The sequence below is a fragment of the Lissotriton helveticus genome, chromosome 9, assembly GCF_964261635.1.
Source record: "Lissotriton helveticus chromosome 9, aLisHel1.1, whole genome shotgun sequence".
In the NCBI taxonomy this organism is placed as follows: Eukaryota; Metazoa; Chordata; class Amphibia; order Caudata; family Salamandridae; genus Lissotriton; species Lissotriton helveticus.
The window spans coordinates 781802565-781830050 of record NC_136070.1 but is presented as its reverse complement, the minus strand read 5'-3'; the positions used below and the strand labels follow the sequence as shown (position 1 = coordinate 781830050).

Sequence of the window (27486 nt, the reverse complement as noted above, 5' to 3'; positions counted from 1 at the left end):
TAGAAGTCTAAAGACTGAGGACACGATAATAAACATCCCGTTTTGCATATATTTACCTCCGTGTCTTATGCATCAATACAAACTCCTTCTTGTTTTGAGCCTCACTGATGCCAGCTGGTGCACTTGCACTATAAGGTGTTAAAAGGTGCTCACGTCCTGACTGGAAAACGTGATTAATCAGTTTCATACGCACGTTTGCTGTTTCACGCTTGGGTCTGATCCGTACAATGTGCAACAGGAGCCCCAAAAGAAATCTGTTACAAACTTGCTCCAGTTTAAAATCTCTTTAATAACAAAAAATGAAACAACACGGAAATGAAATATAACATTTTTTTAAAAGACAGATATATTAAACAAACTCTATTATCCCGTCTCCAAAGCAATATTTAAATAGAAAGCTCCTCCCACCCCAAACATTTCTAAAACACAATTACAGCTTTCCCTCCCCCGCCATCATTTAAAAAAATTGAGCTGTCAAAGTCAGCTTCTGTATGAAAGCAATGACCCAACTCTAAAATAGTAACATCTGAGGGAAAATGTGAGCATTCCTAACCACGCTTCACCCCCACCCAACACCAACAACTTCAGCCCCCTTGACCTATGGCCAAATCAAACCCTACAGGGGAAATGGGGAACTCTCCCTGCCCAGTGACCTAGAAGAGCAGCACCAACATATGGAGACACAGAAAAACGCAAGGACCTTCACATAATTGAAGGGCGAAGGGGCCAATGGCTACCTTGGTAGATGTTAATATTGTAGGCAACAATGACTCAAAGGCAACTTTCTACAAAGACCTGAGAAGTGAGGAAGTGTGGCCAGAGCCATGTTATGTTGATCTGTTCATTACCATTTTGTTGGCTGTTGATAGCATTTTAATGGCTCCATGTCAGCATTTGCGTTATAGTGGAAACGTAGCTTAGCATACATAACACTGCCTGCACCTGTGTATGAGTGCTTGAGAGTTTTTTAAGCAAATGGTTAGGTTGGAACAGGTCAGTGATTCGCGAGCTGCATTGCTTCATCAAACCCTTACCGATGAGAGGGAAAGAGAGAGACCTAGCAAGGTATAATTTAAGAGATTCTGTGATCTCAGAGTACAACTGGTCATGTTGAAGAACATAGGTGTGCCTGATACATGCTCTCAACCCCTGTTTATCACTAGCCTTCACGTTCTCTTTCTAGCTCTTCCGAAGACTGATGTCCTTTTTGCCCTCTCAAAACTATGAACTATAACTTCCAGGCGATAATGGATTTATTCGAACACACTCTCAATTGCAATTCTCTCTTTCCTGTTGGTTGTGAAAAGCAACTTGGACAATCAGCAAGCTTCTCTACTATATACAGGACAGACATTTACATCATAGCACCGGAACTTAAATAAACATAATGATTTGTACAATATAAATTACATTCAGGGCATTTTCGTAGTAATTCCTACGCGTAATCATATTTTCTCTGCCTGCCCTCGATTGGACACAAACATAGTTTCACTAGTCCTGCTAGTCACCTCATACCTCCATAAAAGACTTTTTACAACTGTTGGTGGGACAGTCGCTCTTCGGGGCAGTAGTGAATCATGATTTTTGATTGTTTGTTTCAGAAAGGGTCTGTTGGTACTTTGGTGTGTAGATGAAGGTTGAATAGGGAGGTTTAGGAGATCTAATTCAATCTGATGAAATACTTTATGTACCGAATCAATGATCTGCAAACCAACTGCTGGTGACTGGTGCAAGAGACCAACTATGTTAGTGCAAGTCAAATTCCTCTTTTAAGCCTCTAAAATGCTGATTAGATTATTCCTTCATTAAACACTTTGTCTCTCTGATCACTGTATCCTATTGTATACATGAGCAATTCAGAAGCTACCTTTTCACTCTGTGAATTGCAAGGCTGGATGAATGGTGGAATAGATATCAGCTGTTTTATTGGACGACCCAAGGCCCTTTTATTTCCAGGACCCTCTACTCTTTCAGCACTGATGGCCACCTTTCATTTTCCCAAACTGTATTTGCTAATTAGGACCATTAGCAAGCACTGACCATGATCAGTCTGCCAGATTATGCAATCTACCAGGAGGAAGAGGAGAACTTTCTTCATGCTGGGGATCGAATATCATAATACCACAACCTTTCCTGTGAGTAAGATGCCATATTAAACTATTCTGTTCTCCAGGCTCTCCTGGTCATTTGATGAGGGAAGACATATGTTGTGGTCATTGTCCGTTGCATTGGTCATTCTGTATTTGCCTCACTGATCCTTGTAATGCTTGTCGAAGTAAAGAAGCATCCCTGCTAACCTGGCTTTTGTCTATTTAGCAAATGGATTGCATATTAAATGGTTGATGCAGTGTTCTTTTGGATGGACTCATTCTGTTCTCTAATGGTGACTACTGTCTTTCCATTCTACTCTATTGTCCCTTTTTACATGTTTCCTCACCCTCGTTAATCTTACCTTTGCAGTGGATTCCCTGGCACTACGTTTTTCAGTAGTCAATCAGATCTCTAAATATTTGTGTAAGATTACAAAATCGCAGAAGGTAAGAAAAGCAATGTCTATATTATAGGTAACGATATCTTGGTCCCTATCAGTGACTCGTTGCGTTACCAAACCAGATTATCAAGTGGGTGCAATTTCATTTGTGGTGTCTTTATTCCTCTCCCCACAACTGTTTTGTTTCAGAGAGAGAAAGACATGGTACTGTGCGCTTTCAGATGTTCAAGCTTCTAGAGAACCAATGTGTTCCAGCCATCCACATCTGCTTACCTGACTTGTTTTTAATTTTTCTTGCATGTCTTACTTTGTCATGATTTCACATGCCTCATGAATTTACTATACATGAGACACATGATAAAACATGATTGGAACAACAACAGCACAGTATCTCCTCACGTGAAATCCTCCAGGTTTACTTGTTTAACCTTTATTCTAGGCTAATGCCTGACTGTAAGTTTGTCCAAATAATGTGAAGACTAAACAATAATTATTCTCTGGGATGTGTTTTTACTAAACCTTTTGATGTTTAGCAATGCATTTTTTCTAAGTGTGTGGGATTTCTTATTCTCCATGCTTGATCAAATGTGGTCATGCCAATAAGTATCTCGACACATTTTTGCAATGCTTTAATACATGTCGCTTTGGTTTAGCTTCTTATAACTTAATCTAGTAACTTATGTTTCACCATTATTATGCAAAGTGTATTATTTAATCATAAATATCTAAGAATCTTTGACTGACATGCTATGGGAAGGCTAGCAGCTCTATTGTTTAGATCCATATATTGGTAACACTATACGCAGGTGACAATGTTGATACATTTTCAGACTATTAGAAGATTGGTGCCCATCTTGTGTTTATAAGATCAGGAGCCAGATATTTTTTTAGGATACATGATTGCTATTTAAATTCATTAAACGTACATTTATTCTGAAAATCTGCCATGGATCAGACCATAGTGGACCAAAAGTGGACATGCACGCTATATTACATCACCTATGCAGTATTTCGATAAAATGTATTTCCCTGTTTTTTTTTTTAGAGCTCAGCTAGAAGAGCAAACATTCTTACGACGCTGTGGGTCACAAATGCATCTAACATTTGACATATGACCTGAGCTTAGTACTTTTCCATGACCTATTTCTTTTGTTATGTTTGCACATTTGGTGGACTCTGACAGTAATGTGCTTTTCCTAATGGTGTTCAACCAGCAAATTTCTATCCCTCTCTTTCTGAATTGCTGGATTCCATTTCTTGACCCTTAAGTGATGCACAAGCTTATTACCATATTCATTTTCTCAACATAGGAGAACATCTAGGTTGATCAAAACGTCATAATAAAAGACATACTTTAATTCACATTTCTAAAGACTATGAGACTTCTCTAATAGTTCAGGGTCGGTTGTGTGTTATTGAGAGATTTTTCTGTGATTGAGAAGATATTTCTCAAATCTTTTAGAATCTAAATCAATGATCAAGAGATGTCACCTACAAGGCGAGAGAGACATTTCACCTATGAGTTTGAAGGGGTACCTTTTCAGAATTCAGGGAGGTGTAATTGGAAAGTCAAGAGATGGTATCTTTAAATCCATAACTATCTTCCCTCCCAATCATGGGCCATTCTCCAGAATTGAGAGAAGGTGCAAAAGACACATATAAGAGGTGAGAAAGATTCCTCTATGACCATAGAGATACTGCATCCAAATGTAAACTTTGTTCATCAGACAAGAGATATCTCCCACCTCGTAGAATTGCTGCCTGAACAGTAGCTTTGCAGGTTCATGAGACATTCCATACAGTCAAAAGAGAGGCAGCACCACATGCTGAAAGGCATCCCACACTAAAGAAATACCTCCCCAAGTGCAGGAAAAACAATTGAGTACAGTCATCTTCCAGAGATCAGTGACTTGTCACAGCATTATGGTCTTCATCATTATTTACAGTTATCACAACTGTATTTTCCCATGGCACATTTTTCGATAGTTCAGCAGCATAGACCATATTCCTTTCATTGTGGCATCTCCTTTGCCGCCTCCCTCTCAATTACAGCACTCACATTCCACTTTGCCAAAACAACAGTTAAAATAACTATTTACAAGTTGTAGTAACAATTCAGAACACCTACAAATTTACAGACGAACAAAAATAAAATACAGCAATTCACTTTTTATGAATTCTTTCATTTTGGTCCTTTAGTTTACATTCTTGACTTATTTTCTTAACATTTTCTCTATGTCCTTTTATGGAACCTGAATGGCATCCATGTTTGTATGGCCATCTTGCTGTGTCCATTACGAGGCATTGAGGAGGGATCGGCTATACAGGCTCTGGTAGTATGCGCCAGTTTCACTGAGTGATGTGGATGACTCGTAGTTGTGTTTGCTTTCAACTGGTGAGGAGCTGTAGCTGTTGTAGGCCATGGCCTGCTCATAAGATTTGAGGTCAATCTTATGACCCTGCTCTGAGGACATCAGGTTGGTGATGGAAAATGGGTGATTAAAGTTGTACTGAGGGTCCATTTTGAGCTCATGAGGAAGGTCCAGATTAGTAATTGAAGCAGGGAAGTAATGACTGGTCATTGATTGGGAAATAGGGACTGGAGAGGTCTGAGAGACTGGAGATGATCCCTGGGCACCAGGGCAGTCCATTTGGACCATGGTCCTCTGCTCTTCGGAACCATGTGAGGCATCAGAGTGACCAGATTCGGGACCTTCTGAGCCAGCATTGGGGCTCTGACCTTGGGTGTGGCTCTCTGAGTGCTTAGCAGAAGATTCTTGAGAAGAAGATGTCTTGGATGACTGCTTCTTGGATTTGTCTTCAATCTTAAAGCGCTTTTGTCTCCGTAGGTAGCACCCATTCTCAAACATGTTGCCAGAGTTTGGATGGAGAGCCCAGTAGGATCCTTTGCCAGGTTTGTCTGGAGACCTTGCCACCTTCACAAAGCAATCGTTGAAGGACAGTGAGTGGCGGATGGAGTTTTGCCAGCGTTGCTGATTTTCACGATAGTAAGGAAAAAGTTCCATGATCCACTGGTAGATCTCATTTAGAGTTAACATCTTGCTGGGGGCCTGCTGGATCGCCATGGTGATGAGAGAGATGTAGGAATATGGAGGCTTGGCGTGAGTGAGGGTGCGTCTGTAGGGCTTGTTGATTTCTTTGGGCCTACTCATGCTGGAAGACGAGTAACACAGGGGTGGCATGGGCTGGCTCATACTCTGGTAAGGGGACAAAGAGTTGATGGAAGGGCCCTGTCCTCCCAGCGAGGTCAACGTTGGACTTACTTGACCTGTCATTGAGGAGAGTCCCATTGGGTTTGCAGGGCCCCCCAGTGCTGACAAAGGGGAACTGTTCAAGCTGCTGGCAGGGTAGGCCATGTTCATGGAGCCAGAAGAGCCTACTGAATTTAGCGTCATGTATGAGTTAATGGTGTTCATGGATCCAAGGCTTGACGCCATGGTGCTCACTGTGGGATACATCTGCAAGAAAAGAAACAAAGGTGGGGAGGTTAGAATCCACTCAGAATTTCAAACTTTATGTAATTCCCCTCCTAAACATGACCTTTTCCTCTAACTTTGCACAACTTGGAGTCAAATACTGAAGAAATGCACAGACACTACAAATGCCATTAAAAACCTGTTCAAGGGTCACATATTATTTTTGTGGAGCTTGTGTTTTAACTGGAACACTTCAAACAAGTTACAAACTTGGATGCTGAAATTTCAATGACATTAAATTAATTGCCATTTAAAGGCATAAAAGAAGAGTCAACAGCCATTTTGACCATTAAAAAGCAGAGAAGGAGGTAAGGAAGCCATACTATATTTAGGCCTGGCTTTATTAATGCCGCTGTCTTGCCACGCTGTATATATCATTAATTAGGATAACTTAAAGGTGCTCTCGTGCTTCCTGGCTTCCAAAATTCATGTGTGGATCATATATTAAGAGACGGTTATTTTTACCTCACATGCTTGACTTGAACTCAGAACCTCCTCTCGCCCAAATTGCCAAAAATTGTTCCCCCTTTTTGCCTACAAAAATGTAAACATCAACACTCATAACTTCTGACTCAGCCAATCAGGGCACATCTACATCATCGGCGTGTCTATGGATTGTGCATGTTGAAATCTGGGAGCATCCGCCATTTCAAAATTCGCATCTGCTGACTGGGAAAATGACAGGAGGGCTGAGGCTGCAGGGCACGTGCTGCTACGGGACCCTTATACGAAGCAAGACGCCCCAATCCTGCTAATCCGGGAATGCCATGGGTGCCACAGCAATCTTGAGTGACTGAATAGTGGGGCATCAGATTTCCCTGAACTCAGGGACAAAAAACCGGCAGCCTTTTAAAAATGTACAGTCGCCATTTTGGCTTTACCAGTGTTTTTCTCAAATGCACGTGACGCAAACAGTAAATCATTTACGCACAAGCACTGCACTCTATTAATTTAATGTATTTCATAATGGAAGGTGAGTGTTTGGTTGCAGGAAACTTTCACATCACGAAAAAAAAAAAGACGCGTTGCGTTTGGAAGGATGTGTCGTCCATCACCCTACACATCGATAATAGGACGACATCAGAAGTATGGTTCTCGAGCTCTGTAGGGTAAGACTTTTGCATCGTGTTCTGCTCTGGAGGTGGTCACTAGGATGCTGTGGGTGGTTCGGCAGGCCACATTAGGTGCAGTATAAACCCTTAGTCCCAAGAAGAGAGACTTGTGAAAGATAGAGGGAACTATATGGCTTTTAAATCCATAATGTGGAAAAATCCTATACAGTATCTTACTCGGCCTCAGTGTTCAGTGAGAATTAGAAGTCCATAGATGGGACAAAGGTCAGGAGGTAGAGGACACATTAGAAAACTGGAAGAGGAGATTTGGGATAAAATTAAAAAAATATATGTACTCTCAGAAACAATGGCAAATGGGTAAATTCTTTCCTGCTGAAGTGGGCGAAATGGGGAGCAAAAAGAGAATCAATAAAAAATATTCTGGATGAGAAAAAGTGCCAGGTAAGCAATAATACTGAATAAACATGGGCAACTGGAAACAATGCAGGAGCGTGAATGTCCAGAGTAGACAGGAGGGGCAAAATGGGAAGATCTGGTTGGCCTTAGTTGCAGTTACAATGTGTGTTTCTAGATGTAGATGTGTAAGAGGTTTCTGAGAGAGCTATGTTTAGGGCGAAGTACTTAGCTAAAATTATGCAGAAGTTGTCAGAATCCATGGGAAAAGCAAAGAACATCATTGAAATGATACTTAAGCATAAGCATAGAATAAAGTGAGAAAAAAATAGAAAAATTGATAATGTTACTGAGAAATTCAGGATTCAAGATGGCAATTGTCGGACGCCATGCAAACACAGATCCATCTTATGGGAAAAATACATGGTGGCGGCTTAATGTGCCAAGATCTTAGTGCTGAGTGATTGAGCGGGGGAGGTTCTCTGTACATGGGAAGAGGTATGAGTGCCTGAGGGTGAATGCAGCTGTTTGCACACACATCCGCCTGCAGCGTCAACACAGCCGCTACCTCTCCTCCCCTCCATCCTGCTCAACAAGTGCCAGTGCGTGAGAACAGGATCTGCTTGACATCACCACCCGTTGGTGTGGCAACCAGGGAGATGTCACTCATCAGGGAATCTGCATCTAACTTTGCCAGTGTAAGCACTGTTTTTGTAATTATAATGCAGAACTGTATGGCATTGTGACTTGCACATGTTCTAAAAATAAGCAACACTTCTTATTGGTCCTGGGTGTAGCATGAGTCCCAAGGTTGATCCACGTGCTAAAAATGTGTTTCTAGCCTTAAAACTTAAGGCAACAAAGATGTCAGACTGATTGCACAGGTATTTAATAACCCCATAGATATCGACCCTACTCCTCTGGTGCCACAGGACTTGCAGGGTAGGCACAGTAGAGCCGCCCTATACAGGTAACCACTGCAAGTCCACACACAGGATAGCAAAGTTAAGATTACTTGTCACAGGTGAGAAAGCGTGCTAGTGAATGCCGTTCACAGGGTGATGAAGGGACACATAGGCTACCACACCTGGGACTCCTGAGCCATGTGTTGCTAAAATCATTCTTAAGTGACAATTAGAGCATATGGGCGTGAAGGCAGTGTAGTTCACAGGATCATCCATCATGCTGATAGCTGAGAGCCAAATGCAAATTCACCTATAGGGATTTCAGGTGTGAATGTCAAGGAGGGCTGGGAAGGAGTCAGTCACATGCCATGTAAATCTGTAGTGTTTTGTATCCTCTAATGTGCATAATACTTTCCACTTTGCTCACCGCCAGGTGCTGCCGCTCATCTGATTTGTCTTGTCACCAGTTATTGTGGGACTGAAGAAAAGAGAACTCTTGGAAGCCCCTGATTTTCACAAAGGAGCAGGGCCAAGGCCAGAAGGGAACCCTTTGCCTCCGTTTGCTGTGAGAGCATGTTGTGGCCACATGTATCACTTCTCGCCAAGGCCTGGGGAGCAGTGCCACGTTGGACTCTGACAGTGACACGAATGGAGGAGGCCTCAGAGGGGCGGAGGGCACCATCCCTGCCAGAAACCAGCTTTAACCATGTCAGGGAATCTGCATGTCTCTGTCCTGGAACGGATTGTACAACAGTACTGACCTTTATCACTGAGCACCAGGTCGAATCCTAGGACACGCATCCTACAATTTCACTGAACGAAGTAACCAGAAAACCAACCGGTCCCACGTATTAACAAGCAACGAAAAACCAATAGTTTGAATTGTGTTTTCTACATTCACACACACTCACAACCTCCACTCAGACTTTGACATGGATCTCTCATACAGTCACATGAGCAGACAGGTACATACTCACCCACAGACACATCCACGCACACACACAACTCACACACACGCACGCACACGCACGCAGAGGCAAGCAGGCGCTGATTTCAACAATAGACGCCTGTAATGTGATGTTCTTATGGTGGCTTCTGTGCAGTTTACTGCACACTCTAAGACTGCTTCGATGCAAGAGGGTGACAGAGTAGAAGATAGGAGGGAAAAGAGAGCAGGTGTGATGAAGGAGACTTGAGAATGATCACCCTGAACGTAATTGTATCATCTAAGATGGCGGGGTAAAGACCAGAGAATCTGACGCTACTCACCTGATCAGCAATGGAAAAGCTTGAGATGAAGATGAGGGAGTAGAATAGAATAGGAAGGATGAAACAAGAGAGGAAAGGCCATATAAAAACACAGAGGGCAAGCAGGCTCATGAATTAGGGTGCCACTGAGAGTTAGGGAATAGCGTGGACTGTCAGAGACATGCCGGAACGAGCAAGACGAGTAAGAAATCCATGTATAGACTGACACACAGACAACCGACATGGAGACACTCCTACTGTTTTATCTGGGCACAGATGGAAACAGACAGTGAAAAGGGTACTAAGAACCCTTTCATGGGACAGTCTCCTTGCCAAACCTTGGGTAATATCCCCCCTCTAGATATTTGAGCTCCACCAAAGCACACCTAATAGCAAACACGAAATATGGTGCACCTAATTGCCGGCACTTAAAGTAAAACATCATCACAGACATGCAGTGCTACCATGGAGAAACTGTAAAAAGTTTCTACGTGTATTTGCCCGACTCTGGAAGGTACCCTCCCCTCCATTAATAGATGTCTGTAAACTAGGGATAGACTTCTGCATGGTTCTGGAACGACCACTATTCAAAGCGCAGGGGTGCCCTCAAAAGCATATTAAGATATAGCAGCGCTGGGCAGACTACCGAGGCATTCTGCTGCCACCCCTACTGTTAGGGACATGCCCCGGTACAGATACAGACACCCAACACTAGTTCATCATACATATACCAGACGACAACCAGATGTGGATGGAAACCCATTGGGAGACATGTTGTGGGCATAGCACACTTAGTTTTTATCTTTGTTACTGTATTGTTTAAATGTACACACCAGAAGGAAAATGATGTCATACCTGTATGTTCTAATTACTGCATCTATACGGTTGGCCCTGCGGCCAAATGTGTCTAGAAATGCAAATGAAATATGTTTTGAATTTTTTTTTTATATTCCATATGTTCAATCTATATTTTGTCATGTCTTGTTTTACAACTAGAACCCATACTCCAATTCTGCAACGGTAATATTTGCAATTTTCAAGGCGCTGTCTCTGCTATTACCTTTTGCTGCATTAAGTAGCTTGCACACAGGAAAACAGTGCTTAATTTGTAATCGCAGGGTTTTTCATAGGATTCTTCCACCAGCTCTGCTGAATGCCAGAGCTGCCGAATTCAAAGACTATCAAGTCTCCATGTTACTTCATGCCTCTTTCTTCCACTGCCCTACACTTCCTCTACCGTTATCTCCTCTTGAAGGCTACTTTTTATCGACACTTTTACTTTTGTGTCTGGTTGGCTATCAGTCTCTTCCTTCTTCATCCTTCCTTTTCCTTTCCTCTTGTTCCGAAGCAAAGTTTGATGATGAAAAATAAGTCCTGGTTCCCATAAAATGGGAGCCGGTGCCCACCACCTGCAACAACTCATACAAATTAAGGACCAGTGCCGCACACGATCAGTTGTAATAGCCTAGTTTTTAGTTCAGCATATCCTTTTTGTTAGGCATCTGTTATTACCGTCGCTTTTGAACTTTACAGGTTCTCTCCTTCCTTATATAGTTATCATTTCAGATTTTCCATGTACATATTGTATAGCCTTCTAAATGTTAATAGAAATCAAAATGCTTTAAACGACATCACATATAAATTCAAGCATTCCCACAGCAACTCACAGACATCAGGGCAGCATCAAGGTTCAGTTTCACACTATTTCATTTTAAGTGGGGGGTTTTTCAAAGTGAGTCATCTTATAATTGCCTACCATGGCTCCCAAAAAGATCCAGTGGTCTTGTTTCAAGGTCTCATCCCAACTATTTCAGATTCCCTTCGCTGCTGATATGCCCTTGAAACTTTCTCTTCAACTCAGCAGCAATCTTGGGGCAACGGAAGTATTTTGCAAACCAAGAAATACAACCAAATATTTAATGAGTACCACCTTGCAAGGAAAGTCCTCATAACATTGCTCGAGCCATCTTTTGATGAACCTTGATATTTTTGCCTCTTGTTAAGATTCTTTCCAGCCTTATAAGAGTTCTACGTCCTTTTGTTGTCCCTGCTTGTGTCCGTCTGCTGCTTGTGGAGTACTGAGCAGGGAGCATGAATTCGGAGGACAAGTGTCAGACACTGTCTGGTTGTGTTAGTGGCTGTGATGTGTTAGGGCGCTTGCTTTGCACCCAAGTCAGGAACTTTTGGTAAAATATATTATTACACCTACAAGCCAGCACAATTTGGCTTTGTCAATGGTTGTAAGTTGCATAAGAGAAATAAGCAACAACTATGACTTCCTTGTATGTAATGAAAATGCTTCTGTTCTTGTGGGCGAGTTTGTGGTGTAAGGCTGGAGCTGCAGACTTTCGAGCTAAGCGCGCGAGTCTGATGTCGGCTCAACGTTCTGTGATTCAAAACATGAACATGTCCTTGTGTAATGTAATTGGTGCAGGTAAATTGCTACAATACCTTCAGTCGACTTTGTGCTATGTAAAACTTTTTTTTAAAAAGTATATTTGAAGTTACATCAAAAGCAGTGAAGGGTGGTACTACTGCAGTTAAGGGTTTTCTTCACCGTGAAGTCAAATATGGACAGCCCGAAAGGAACCCCTCTCAGCACCTGCTTTTAAGAACTGCCGCTGCTGAGCACCGGCAGGACCCGGCCCACTTAAAGCCCTGTGATCACACATGGATGCTGACAAAAGTTTACATGAAAAAGTGTATGAGGTGTGGGCAACAGTGACAAACTTCACTACAGCCCTGCACATGCTGACAACTGGAGAGACATTGATCACTACACAGAGTTGCTTTCTAATCTCACGGCGTGTGCAGGAGTCAAGGAAAAAGCTGAGGAATCTCTTTTTTCCGTCCCTACTCAGGTTTTTAATGAAAGATGCCATGGGTCAACATGGGGAACTCTTTTCTGGGAGAGGTTCGGTTTAGGTGCTCAAAAGATCCAAAAAGATGTTAGTAGGTCTCCTGTTTGATTGATTTTTCCCTCTCTTTCCCTACCCTACCCTTCCTTTCCTTTTCTCCTCCCACACTTGAATTAGCTTATAACTAGGTTTATATTATTAACTTTATATTCACGTTTTACCATATTATGGTCTTTTAAGGAAAAAAGTGGATGTGTTGTAGTGTGTAGTATTATGGAACAGAGCGATCTCTGTCGGAATTACGTGACATCAGGTGTTCTTTGGTGGCTGGTTGCCATGAGATTCTAAAGCAGTTGTCTCCTGAAAAGCGGGCTGGGAAGATCTCTTCTGTATGTGGTCGGAGGTACAATATATTTGTGGAAGGCGGATGGCCACGTCATCCACAGGGGGACACTAGAGTGGACAGCCCCTTAGCATACCCCCACTGCCCGGTAGGGCCTAGTATTTCTTCTATGCCTACCTGGCCGGGAGAGGACAACCAAGGGGCAGCAGATATCGCCTTACCCAGGGACGACGCACTTCCCTCAGCACAAGGGTACTTAAGTGGGCAACTCACTTGGGCAAGCCCTCTTTTCCGGCACAGGCAGCAGAAGGATTATGCCACTCACCCTCCCAGCAAGTGAGCCGAGCAAAACAGCTCTCAAGAACTGAAAAACTGCATTGCAAACAAAGTTACAGGGGGATCTTTATGCATAAAAAGGCGAGCTATACCCCATCAGAGGGGCGATGGGGCTGCCAATATAAAATGGGATCCTTATGCCATAGGGGGCCATGAGAAGAACGCGACGCCCACCCCTTCATCCCATAAGGGACAGTTGGTATCCTAACAGCTGGGGGTTGGACTTACCTCACTCCATGGTGGCATGGGTGCAGCAAACATTTTTAAAAAGCATTGGGACGCGGCCCCAATATGAAACATACAACACTGGGTAAAGAATAAGATGGCAACGCAATGCCCAGTGGCTGGATATTGTTTCAGGAGGGGTGCCAGCGGTTAGTCCTGAACAGCGTTGCACTCTGATGATCACCCGTGGGATAACCCTACCTGTGTATATATATATATATATACATGCATAACAAAATGCAAATAAACTTGCAACAGTTTTCCCACAAGACAATGGCGTTGGGGTGTTTTGTTCATAATGCAACTGTATAACTGTGTTTTCCTCCAAGTAGGATTCCGACAACGTACGTGAGATAACAATGGGCTAGGGGTGGTAATGATAAGACAGGCCACTATGTGTGATTTCTATACAATAATTTTTACATCATTCAAACAACACCAGCACCAAAGTCAAAACCATAAGTGCCATCTTCAGCATTTAAACCACTGTCAAGATCAGTCCTACTTCTTGCTGTCTCTGCCTTATTGCATCCTCCCTTTAACAGCACCACCCCTTGCAAATGTTCTGTAATGTCACAGTTTTCATCTTAGGCCGATGGGAGACTCTTGATTCATAACCCCTCCACCCAGGCTGTAGAAGTAACGCACAACAATTCAGGTCTTGCCCTGCTACCCAGGAGTGCCAAAATAATAATGAAGAACCACCAATTGAGGACGAACACAACAGTCAGACTAGTACTCAGAAGAAACCTTGAGACCCCACCGGCTTCAGAAACTGATCACTTGCTCTTCGATGGCAGTTCATCTTGTAGTGCCCGCCTAACCCAGACATGTATTCCAGGACGACAGTCAAAACACGTCGGCATGAAAACACCACACACTGCCCCACTGCATCCCATGAGCTCGTGCAACCAAAAGTTCCCTCGGATCCGTCATTCGCAAGGCACCTCAGATTTGCCGCTGCCCTGGGGGTACCATGCCATGGAAGACACCTACTGTGAGCATCACCAGTGAAACTAAAAATTCAGCTTTTCTGACTTTCTTGCTCCATTCTTCATCATTCGCAAACTCATATCATAAGGCCTTTGGGAGAAGGGCTTTGATTCTGACAAAGGAACTGCTAGGTACGAAGTACGGCCCACTATTATTTTGTCCGTGCCCCTTACTGGTACAATGGTTCCCGCGCTAAGTGCCCTGCCAGCGTCCTTCTGGGCACTTGCAGTTAAGACACAGAGCGCAGCTGAGCTGCGCCAACTTTGGCCCCTGTCCCAGTGTCTCAGCCTCACGCAGGTGCGCAGCGCGTCACTCATCTCGCCCCAGAGCAAAACGAATGCTGGGCACAGAAAACACACCTTAAGACACGGATGTGAACATCCGTTACCACAAGACCACGTTTTTTCAAGTTAGTCGTATACAGGGGGAGGGCGTCTCACGGAGAAAGGCAACGCAGAGGTTATTAGGCAAAAAAAAAGTCTGTATGGAACATTCTCGCAAGAGTTGTATGAAAGATTGTCTAAGGAAGGCGCTTCTGCAGCAAGATACAGATGGCGTGTACCTGCAGCATAACAACCTCAAACATTACACACGTTTAGTGACATACTGTAAAATGAGCGAGGCACTATCGCCGGGTGGGATACCATAAAACTCTGCACACATATTTTAGGGCTGGTGTTTCCACAATTTCTGCGCGTCAGAACCCCGGACCCAATTTTTCTGGCCGAAAAATCCAGCCATTAAAATTGGTTACGGCTTCGGCGGCCTGGCCCAGCCTGGGAGCCTGGATCAGCTCGACGCCCTTCTCCTTGACAGCCCACTTCCCCCCACGTGCCCTGCCCTCTCTACTTGCACTGCCCCCTCAGAGAAGGCTGGATATGGAAGGGGCAATCCCCATAAAAGTCGGAATTCAGTGTGGAATGTTACAAGAAAAAACTGGGCCCTCATTTTGATTGCCTATTCCATGTGGATTAATTCGTCATTGAGTAGTGTGGTGAGGTGTGCATGTGTGCTACAAAAAGAGACATACTTAGCAGCCACGCCCATAACATAGACCCAACAAAATAGACACACATAATACCCACACCCATAACATAGACCCAACAAAGTGACATTCTTAACAGCCACACACATAACAAAGACCCAACAAAAGTGACATCCTTAGCCACATAACATAGACCCAACAAAAGAGACATACTTAACAGCCACGCCCATAACATAGACCCAACAAAAGAGACATACTTAACAGCCACGCCCTTAACATAGACCCAACAAAAGTGGCATTCTTAACAGCCACACCCATAAAATAGACCCAACAAAAGAGACATACTTAACAGCCACGCCCATAACATAGACCCAACAAAAGAGACATACTTAACCGCCACACCCATAACATAGACCCAACAAAAGAGACATACTTAACAGCCACACCCATAACATAGACCCAACAAAAGAGACATACTTAACCGCCACACCCATAACATAGACCCAACAAAAGAGGCATACTTAACCGCCACACCCATAACATAGACCCAACAAAAGAGACATCCTTAGCCACACACATAACATAGACCCAGCAAAAGAGACATACTTAACAGCCACACCCATAACATAGACCCAACAAAAGAGACATACTTAGCCACACACATAACATAGACCCAGCAAAAGAGACATACTTAACCGCCACACCCATAACATAGACCCAACAAAAGAGACATACTTAGCAGCCAGGCCCATAACATAAACCCAACAAAAGAGACATACTTAACATCCACGCCCATAACATAGACCCAACAAAAGAGACATACTTAACAGCTACGCCCATAACATAGACCCAACAAAAGAGACATACTTAGCAGCCAGGCCCATAACATAGACCAACAAAAGCGACATTCTTAACAGCCACGCCCATAACATAGACCCAACAAAAGAGACATACTGAGCAGCCACTCCCATAACATAGACCCAACAAAAGAGACATACTTAGCAGCCAGGCCCATAACATAGACCCAACAAAAGTGACATTCTTAACAGCCACACCCATAACATAGACCCAACAAAAGTGACATTCTTAACAGCCACGCCCATAACATGGACCCAGCAAAAGAGACATACTTAACAGCCACACCCATAATATAGACCCAACAAGAGTGACATACTGTGCAGCCAGGCCCATAACATAGACCCAACAAAGTGACATTCTTAACAGCCTCATACATAACATAGACCCAACAAAAGAGACATACTTAGCAGCCAGGCCCATAACATAGACCCAACAAAAGAGACATACTTAGCAGCTAGGCCCATAACATAGACCCAACAAAAGAGACATACTGAGCAGCCACTCCCATAACATAGACCCAACAAAAAAGACATACTGAGCAGCCACGCCCATTACATAGACCCAACAAAAGAGACATACTTAGCAGCCACGCCCATTACATAGACCCAACAAAAGAGACATACTTAGCAGCCACGCCCATAACATAGACGTGCAGCAAATAGCCACATATATAAAAATACCCATGCAATGGACAAGGTTAAACAGATATGTAAAATGGCACATGAACATATACCATGATAAACTGAGGTACCTCATGTATCAACCATGAAAGACTGTGGTAGGTCATATATCAGCCATGAAAGCCTGTGGTACGTCATGGCTCAGCCATGATGGACTGTGGTATGACATGTATCAATCACGATAGACTGTGGTACATCACGTATCAACCATGAAAGACAGTGGTACGTCATATATAATTTTGTAGTGTGGAACGGTACTAACATTAAAGGCGCATGTATAAACGAGAGACATATTTAAAACATGGAGACAGCAAACGGACATGAATATAACAAACAACACACAGCAAGAGACACTAACCTAACGAATGCCTGCAGTATCAGATGCATGCATGGCATGGCATCAGCATGCTGGCATTGATGTTACGGCATCGGTTTCTGATGAAGCAGATGATGGACTTGAAGGGCCTCTGCCTAGCCCACGGGCACATGTGGGGAGAGCAACCACTCACCAAGCTGCTGCTTTCCAAACAGCCTTTTAATCTCCATCCACATACCAGTGTGTCAGAGGGAGAACACTGCATGCACTCACTAGGCTTCCCGACTGGAAATATCTTCTATTGCCTCTCCAAATGGAATATGACCAAGCAAAATCCATAAAACTCATTCAACTCTGCTAATCCAGGTGGTGGGGGCATCTCCTGTTGATCACCTCTAAGACCCACACGCAACACCCACAACTAAGACTGTGGCTGATTGCTTCTCCTTTTCTGACTCTCCTCTTACCTAGCACTGTGATACATCCCGCAGGTAGTGAAAGCGCTATACAAAAACTATACATAGAATCAGATTGGCATCTATCTAACAAAAATAAACTGAAAACAACATAGGCACACACAGGCACGCATTACATAGCGAAGGAGAGAACAAGGCAAGCAAAGGCACTCACCCAACCATCTAAAATCAACACATGCTTAACATTGAAAAGCACTTAAATTAGGAATGTCTCAAAAATAAAACTACACCCGACGCAGACACTTTGAAATCATTGACACACAGTAGATATTGACATACAGCAAACTTAGGCAGTGACATAACGAAGCAAACATGGAGGCAGGTCAAACAGGACAACAGCAAACATAGACAGAGACTTAGCACATGGCTGCACTTAAAATGACCTACAGTGAACACTAAACACATACACCAAGCATAAGCACCTGCCATAAATTGAAATACACCAATGATCACTGGTACAAGTTCACTGCAACCACATACACACGTTTTCAGTACTCAGCTAAGCAAGGCGCACATATGCATACAAAATATATACATACCCACATAAATCTCTAAACAAGACACTGTCAACGGACTAAACCACACGAGGAAAAATATATGGAAATCTGAGCAACCATATTAAATAAGAGATACATTTATTTTTCAACGCATTCATAAAAATGCAGAAGCGGAACCAAATTGGGTCCATAATTATCTAGTAAAAGTAAAGTTGTGAAAACAAAACATTTACACTTAACAAAAAAAATTATACGAATAAAAAAGTAGAAAAGGGCAGCTTCAAACATGATCGCAATTTAAACTCCTCATTGTTAGAGTTTAATGTATTCACAAATGTTACACTTTGTTTACTGCGGGAGAAGACTCTATCACAAGCAGAGGTGCCTAAATATTAGCTAGATCTCTACCTAGTGTTCAACAAAATAACATCCTATTCGTTGCATTCAGGTTCGGGTAAATACTAGTATTGCAATCGTGAACAGTAGTATGGTTTACCTAATGCTAGGTGTGTCTAAGTGAAAGGCATATCCTTGTACACAGTCCAGATCATGGGTGGAAGAGAAACACACGACTTTTCACTGTGATGACTGGCCATAGAATGTCCATTTAAAACAATCTTTATACAAGCATGAAACATACAAGTTAAGTGTTATTGCCTCAATCCGAGGACATTAATGGCTGTTCATATCCCTTCTTAGATTTATAGGCCTGTACCACAGCAGAGGTTGTATGATGAGGAAGAAAAGCAATTAACACTCCTTCAAAGGAGTTCAAACTAACAACCTTGTCCCCCAGCCTGATCCTCCACACAGACAGTGGCACAGTCACATTATCCTGGGGTGCTTTTGCCCAGGCCTTCTAATTTCAATGATCTAGGGAATCTTACAATATGGGCAAACAAAGCAGTCAAAGCCCACATTCTCAGTCTTCTGTTTAAAAGAGCCAATCTCAGGTTTCCAGAGAGAATTATGTATAAGGCTCCCTGTTTTCCGTTTTTATGGATTTTTATTTTTTCCAGATAAATACAGTCAGAAAACAGTCTGTTTTCTCTCTGCATTTATTTTTTATAGTGGATAAATACAGAAAATTGTGCTGCTTTTAAGTGACTCTCTGTGCTGTTTTTCATGAATTATAGCCTAAAAGCTGAGCAACTGGACAGCATGTGAAATTAAAAAAAACAGATGAAATGTCTTTAAATAATGCTTTGTGTCAATATACATTTGTGGTATAATGCTAGTATGTATCAGTGGATGTATTATTATGTAATATTTGGCAGCTTAAATAGCTAAAACACAACAGATATCAAAGTATGAGTGTGCATCTATCAGTTAAATAAATATGGAAATGTACAGTTTTACAACTTCATTTATGTGCAAAACACAAAATAAATATGGATAAATACAGATAAAATGGCCCAAAAATAAATATGGATAAATACAGACGGAAATGTTAAAAAAATAAATACCATAAAAATGGGAGCCCTAATTATGTACCATTGCCCTTACCTGAGGTCCTAACTGATGTGAAATAGCCAGTTTAGAACTAGGGAAAGACAATTGACGACTGTTAATGTCTGGAAGTATGTGGACAATAAGGCCATTCATAGCAGACAACACATTTCTTGTTTTCTTGCGGCCTCCAGTTGACCATTCACAACAAGCAGATACACTGCAATTTCCCGCACCTATGCCACGTCGCTTTCACTGAATGCAGTCAAATTGTAATTAATGCCTGTAATCAAAGCTATCAAATTGGCTGATGTAATTTTAGTATTAAAGTGAGGAGGCTTTTGGTGTGTAAACATCACTACTCATACAAGGTAAATTGCAGAGACAAGGAGCAATAGAATGGAGTAAATTGCTGCCCACAGAATTATGTAAATGTGCCCTGACCATGAAAGACTTACAAGCATCTAACTAAAGTCTTGTGCGTTGGGCTTGGGAGTTACTTCCTTGAATATCTGAGTGTCACGTGCATAGGACTGTATAAAAACTGGCAACCAGCTTTAGCTGGTCAAAAGGAGAAGAGGGCATATATTGACACTACAAAGTACAAGACAGGATAAAGACCCCTAGGGAAACCTGGAATACTTTCCATTATATGAATCTTTCACATCATTATAGAATATTTACAGAGAACACACTGTTTTGAATCTGAAATGCAGAATGTTCCTCATTTAGAAAGTGAATTTGCATAGCTTGGCCCTGAACATGGTTCTTGTCTGAGATCCCTAAAGAAAGGGAGTTGAGAATTATGCTTTCCATGTGGTCATGGAATCATGTCTTTTCTTCTGCACTTCTTCGGCTCTGCACTTCTGCTCTCATTCTTCTGTCTACAACTACTTGGCATTTACCCACCTCTGCTGGAACCCATATAAGATTTTACTACTGCAATACAGCGCAAGTTCGATGCGGTCCAGCAGGGAAATGCAGCCCCCCCCCCAATCCCTTCTGGGGTTCACCAGATCTGTGTAATGGCCCCATTCCTATATAGATTGTTTTTTATTATGTTACTGCCTCTCTGGAGGAGTCAGGCATAGATTGCCCTAAGATACTAGGTGAGAAGGTACCAACACTGCTATATGTGGATTATGCAGTGTTGCTACCTTTACCTGACAAACTGAGCGTGTGCCATGATCAATAAAAAGTGTAGAGTAAAACGATTATTTAAAAATGTTACAAAACGAAGGTAATGGTGATGAAAACGGGTCTGCAGTTAAGGAGGTCATTCAAGATAGATGAGGAACTATTAGGAAAGGTTGATCAGTTCGCCTATCTCGGCTTGTGTTTTCATCGTTCACTCAGCTGACAGCCCACCTGGAGAAATCCACAGTTAGGTTTAAAAAATGCAATAATACAGTCCTCAAATATGCAATCTGCAGCTAACCGTCGCCTTGAAGGTTTATAAACAGAAAACTACTGCTGCAGCTCTCTAAAGCGCATATATGTGGGGTTAAAACAAAGCCAGGGACCTGCCATGAGTGGAAAATAATATGTTGCGTACCTTGTTAAAACTGGGCCCTGGGACCCCTCTACTACCCATGCATGCAGAACTGGATATACAACCGGTATCAGATGTAGCTGCTTTAGGCCCAGTCTATATAGGATCCACCCAATCAGATACCATCTGGCAGGTGTGTATCTCCAATCCGCTATTGAGGCGCTGGCTACATAACGTAGAGAGGGACATAGCTGGGGGCACACGTAAGTAAAGCACTGAATAAAGACTTCATGGGCTATCTCTGGTGGGACTCAAGTCAAATAAATGGTGAGAGCACTGCAGTTGATAAGGAGTCACACTGGTACTTGAAATTCATTGGTGCTAGTATCAACATAAACCCTATTTTTAGCGTTACACTGGTGGTCAAATCACATATTTAGATCTGTTACACCCGGAACATAAATATTCATTATACATAACATTTGGGATAGCAAAACACCCACCTAGAGTGCATTTTTCCGAATGGGTGGCACACATGACCACTATTGCACACGCACTTTAGGACGCAAGGATACATTATTAAATGTTTTGCTTTTCTGCACAAAAGCTACCAGCCTAAGGCGGAACTAGCTTCACCCTCTGGTCAATAAGTTTGGAATAAGGTTCTTACCGTGATCCCTTCTCACCGTGCTACAGGGCAGATGCAATTGATATAGTTTGCACTGGTGACTCCTATTTATGACCTGCCTGGCTTATTTTGAATAAAGAACAAACAGAGTGTTGAGAAGCAGCACTAGTTTGGGAGGCTGATGTTATTTTTAAGTACACATTTGATTCATGAAGTGTCTCATGAACTAACAAATAATGAACTTTTGAAGTGTTTCTAGGTCGAGCCTTGTGTTGCAGCGCATGCGCTGCTCGCTCTGCGAGGCATGCTGTAGTAGGGATAGATGTTGAAGTGGTGTGGAAGCCTCCGCCCATACTATTCATTGGCTGGTGTCATTGTCTTTGGTAAACGCTAGCTTCCGATTCAATATGAGGCTTCTTAGCCCCTCCTTGTTACCGCCCTGTCTCCTTTTGTGGCTACCCATCAGGACTGGATCTTTTACTTGAGGTGTTACAGGATCAGCTTTGTATAGTCGGTGAGCACTACTTTCTTTCTGGTGCACACAGCTCAGCAGCGGCGTTGCTTCCCCATCAGTGGCCGGCTGCGGTGCTTGTCACTCGCTGGCCGGCAGTGCGCTTGCTGTGAGTGTCTGTTCTTGAGGCCACTACGATGGTCGGTGCCTGGCTGCCGTGAACTTTAAATCCGAAGGGGCTGAGGTGAACGCGCCGCTCCCGAGGAGAAACTTTCCGAGAGTGTTCAGAAAGTGCCGGACGCGTTGCCGCCCGCCCCTGCCAGTTCTCCTCTGAACCCCTGATACTTAAAACACAGGTTCCCCCGATACATGTCATGACCATAAGCATAGCAGAATTAAATGTGCACACCTTTTATTCCCACAACAACAAGAACGCAGTGTAGTTTAATCAAGGGGAAAATATGGGCACTGCGAGGGCAAATGAACGACAGAACCCTCTTCAGAGAGGGTGCTTATGCCGCAGCCGAGGAATTAAAGTCAAGATATTCATGCACGCCAGAGGACCAGCTACTAGAAGCGATTCTGTGTTTGATACAGTCTATACAGCAAATTTACGTCACTTCACTGGAAGAGATGACTATCGTTTTCACACAAAAAATCACCTGTCTGCAATAATAACATGCCCCACACTCAGAAGTGTCCCTCTAAATACAGCGGTTCTTGTTTTTCCTCGGGCAAGTAGTAGGTCCTTAAAAGTGACGCTGTGATGTTGTGCCTCGATGCAGCATTTGGCGCTTTTGTAAGCAAATTGAATCAAGCGATATACAAAAATGAACCGGTGAACTATTGTATGTATGGATTAGTTATTATAGTAACAAGCATTTGCAATGTAATAGGTCTCACATTTATGCGAGTTTAAGCTATTGGCATTGTAAATGACAATGCCTATTATTTTTGTATTCTAAAACATAAATAAAAGGCAATGTCATTTACAATGCCAATAGCTTTAACTCACATAAAGGCGAGACCTATTGCATTGCAAATGCTTGTTTGTTGCTTTTACTGTGATTTTAACATATATGCACTTGGTTGTTATCTCCGAATTTTTACTTGCCTGCTGCCAACAGTGGTATGTTTTATCTCTGGCTGTAACTCGGTCTGAACGTTAAAGCTATAAGCTGAAACATTTATAATAAACTTTGGAACTTCTGCACTTTTTATATACTAGGATTGCCACTGGTAGTAGTTATTTATTTCAGTATTTTGTAAAGTTGAGCATCATCCTTCGATAACAGTGAAGCCCTAGGTGTGCAGAATGTACGTAAATCACAGATCAATGCACTGACAAACAACAGCCAAGTCATGTTTGACCAGATATACAGTATAGCGGCTTCGCTCTTAGACCTGGGCGAAACTGATCAGGACAAGAAGGTCCTTCATAGTTGAGTCTCAGTGGCGGCTCTTTGGGGGAGTGCTGCGGGGCGGTAGGGCGGGGCAGGAGAGGGGCAGCGTGGGGGTAGTAAACTCCGGCACACGGCCGGAGTTGAGTAAATAATAAATAAATAAAACGGATTACATTGCGCACGCTGCAACGCCAAATCGGCGATGCAGCTCGCAATGTAATTTGTTTTATTTATTTATTTACTCATCTCCGTTTGGCCGTATGCTGGAGTTTACGACCCCCCCCACCCTGCCCCTCCCCGCCCTACCGCCCCTCAGCAGTCCCTTGAGGAGCCGCCACTGTTGAGTCTTGAAGCAGAGCTAGCGCGATTGAGCGCTAAGATGGGCTCTGAGTTATCCCCCCTGAATCCTTGATCTGGGCTCTGTATTTCCGGCATTTAGAGGATTTGTTGTATTAATGCCGAATTGGGTTTCTAGTGGGTATGAGTATTAAAGGCCGCCTTTGAATGTTTATAAAGCCCTTTTCCAGTGGGCCTTATTTATAATGCAGAGCTAGTGTTTTAAATCCGATTCTGAACTTCACTCGGAGCCAATGGAGGGTTTGGTGGGATCACACTTCCTTAAATTAAAGCACATTCTGGTAGCCTCATTTTGAAGCATTTGCAAGTTGTGTATCAGTTTTTTAGGGAGGTCAGAATACAGTACATTCCAATCCTTCAAATGTCCTATAAGAGGCCTCTTGTCAGATTTATTCAATGGAAACTTTGCAAAAAAGGAAACATGTTCTGGAGCAAGCATGCTTCATACTGAAACTAGGTCAATAAAATAACTTAAAGTAAATCTGACAAACCCCGACAGGTTTTCATCCTCAAGCACAACTCTTGCGCTAAACCCAGCAGGATTCACGATTGCTTGTAAAGTGCCTAGATACCCAGATCAATCGAGTTGTTCCTGGTCTGGCACAATACCCGAAACAACATTTTAGGGCCTCTCTGACTGATGCCTCACGTCCTAGAATTCCAAGAAGCCTGCCTCCTATTGGGAGCCTGTAAACTCTTCACACATGAACATGCCAAAAACAACATAATGATTTCTACTATGCTTCCTGGTAGGATTCTGGAGCTAAGCTTGGATCAAACAGTGTTTGCTACCTATCCGAGAAGGAGCTTTGGCATAGGGGTATGAAGCACAGTACGAATTCTGCAATACAACACTGCACAAAATGGCCTCCGATAGCTGTATGAACTGGTCCTACCGCAGACGTCCCTGGACAGCTCCAATGAAATCACAAGAAGATATACTAGGACCAAAAGGGTAACAACCCAAATAAAGATGCTTTCAAACAGACTGTCTAATATTGCCATATATATTCCACTGCCCCTTTGATTCAGTGCTGTGGAGAAGTCATTCGGAAAAGCTGCTGCGTCACCGAACCTTCCTCAAATGGAGGATACCGTTGGGTAGTATTTCATTATTTTTGTGTTTGAAAGTAGAACTAAAGTGAATTATTTTTATAAGGGGCATACAATTTGGTGGTTAGCAGAAGCCACTCCTGTCCCAAGAGGGTCAGCTGCTCCATATATTCCACACATTATGACACTTGAAAAAGCAACATCAGAAACATCATGCCATACAAAATCGAGACTGAAAGCACACAAAATTGAAAGCATAGCATCTGCGTCAAAGCTTGAGAGAGAAGTATAATGGTATGGAGCAGAGCTCGGACTAGAGGAAACTGTCCTAGGCTAAGCCATGTTAGAAATGAAAACAAGCATTGCCAAAGCCAATAGGTCAGGAGCTGGGAGCCAGCCTTTGTTTTTTCAATAGGTGTTTTGTTTTATCCTAGTTTTGGAAAAATCTTTATTGTTGGGCTCCCACCAAGATAAAAAGAAATGGCTAACGGCAAAAATATATGTATGGACTCAAGAAGCTAACATTGCCATATTTGTCTGCGGTGCTGAAGGAACTACTTTATGTGCACATGCGCTCCTTGTGAAAGAGCAAGAGTTGTCACTCTCATTGAAGTTATGAATGGCTGAAGTGGCCTTACGCATTGCCCCATGTGATGTTGTGGGTGGAAGAAAAATATGAATGACAGATTAGTGGATGAAGAGAGCTGACAGAAAACCCCTATAAAGGAATACATCATAAACATAATTTTTGCAATCAAAGTAGCTTTCCTAACCAGTGACCTGCGTCATACAGTTCTCTATTAAACAGTACCATTAGCACAGAGACGCTGAATGATTTCTAACATTCATTAATGCTGCTATTGATATCTGATAATTTCCAAGCCCCATTGTGGGAAAGGAGTTTCAACACCAGGATCTATATAAATGCTGCTAAATGCCTTTTAAGAGTTACCTTGGGACACAGGCAGAGGAATTAATCTGTCTGTGTAGAGAAGGCATTGCTCACGAAATCCCACAGACAAGACATATAAAGGTTACAACATGAACTTTGAACCCCAGCAATCAGTGGAAGAGAGATAAGACAAGTGTCTAAAGATATCCTTCAAATCAGAAAGGTTATAAAAGCTATGCAAGAGGCTCAGACAGGTCTCAATTACAAGGGGGGGGGGCGTCTAAGAAAGACTGTCAGTGCTCAAGATAAACGAAACAAACAGAGGGGGCCTTCACCCCGGTGTGTATTGTACAAGACTCAAAAGAGATTGTCTGAGGAGGGTGTTGTAATAAAAGAAACATTATATGTCTGTTTGTTTCCAGAGAGACCATTGCCGAACACCAATAGCATGTTTTCCTGACTTATTTAATTTGACACTAAACACCCTACAGGAATTCAGCAGGTTCGAGTGGCCATTGTTATGCAGCCAGAAGACAGCTTTAAAATATGCCTCATTGTTAAAAAGGTAGCACAATAAAAAAAAAACATCATCATAAAAGTAACTCGAAGTTAATAGTAATGTGTCATCAGGGATGAGATGGACAACTGAAACTATTTAATAAAGCTAAGGACTCCCACGTAGATAATAGAAATGGTCATCCGCTTTGCATAGACAGGTGAGTTTTGGCTAATATTAAGCCCCCTTAACACTCCTTCTCCACTGTGAATGTAAAAAAAGTTTGTTCAGGAGGGGACAGTGGTCCAGACGTCCACTGCTGATACATAAACACACTGTGATGGCCACCAATCGGAGTGAGTTGCTTTTTGCAACATAGTACATAAATAGGAGAGATGTGGGCTGGATTGTGACCCACTCTGAATGGGATTTGTGGTGCGGCCTATTATTATATCGGTTTGTTAAAAAATGTTCTTCCATTTGTAAAAAAAAGTTGGATGCACAAATTCCAACCCCTGAGAAAGGTGCGTGTGTCCTTTGTTTAGAAAGTCGTGCAATTATATTTCTACTCACATCTGCATGTGTTTTTGTGTATTTATACTCTGTAGAAGAAAGACACACAGTTTGTGTGTGGTGATGGTTAAGCTACAAACTGTCAATTATCTCATATTAGGAAGTGTGGGGGAAAAAATCAATCTGCAAGTGTTGTATACAAAAATACAACTGCGCAACATTCGTATGTCTCACAAATACGTCTTGACGTTCATTGGTTTTATTTTGAACGTTTAGGGCAACGTTTCAGATTTTAAAAAAACATGTCACTATTTGAGCTCCGTATTTTAGAATCTGGTAACAAAAAAAATCCGCATTTTAGGAAAAAAAGAAAAATCATAGAGTTTGCCTTTCATTCTGATGAAAAATACACAACTTGAGGAAAAGAAATTGGATGTGCCAAAATCAAAGTTGTGGATTGAACAAACAGCGATCTTCGAAGGACTTGTTTATTAAGCACTTGAGGAATAGGTTATCTTATGAACTAATTCAATGGATACAACTGGATGTACACAAAGTGGATAGCTAAATTGCACTAA

At 42.5% G+C, this 27486-nt stretch overlaps 1 protein-coding gene across 1 annotated transcript in view; it reads right to left on the bottom strand.

The window, feature by feature from the left end:
* Positions 1–269: 269 nt before the first annotated feature.
* The window catches only part of FOXA3 (forkhead box A3), a 132844-nt gene continuing 105627 nt past the window's right edge, over positions 270–27486 (bottom strand). The window contains exon 2 of the mRNA XM_078660906.1: positions 270–5970. Within this exon, the coding sequence (XP_078517032.1) occupies positions 4786–5970 (1185 nt within the window). The 3' untranslated portion in view covers positions 270–4785. The remainder of the gene's footprint in view (positions 5971–27486) is intronic.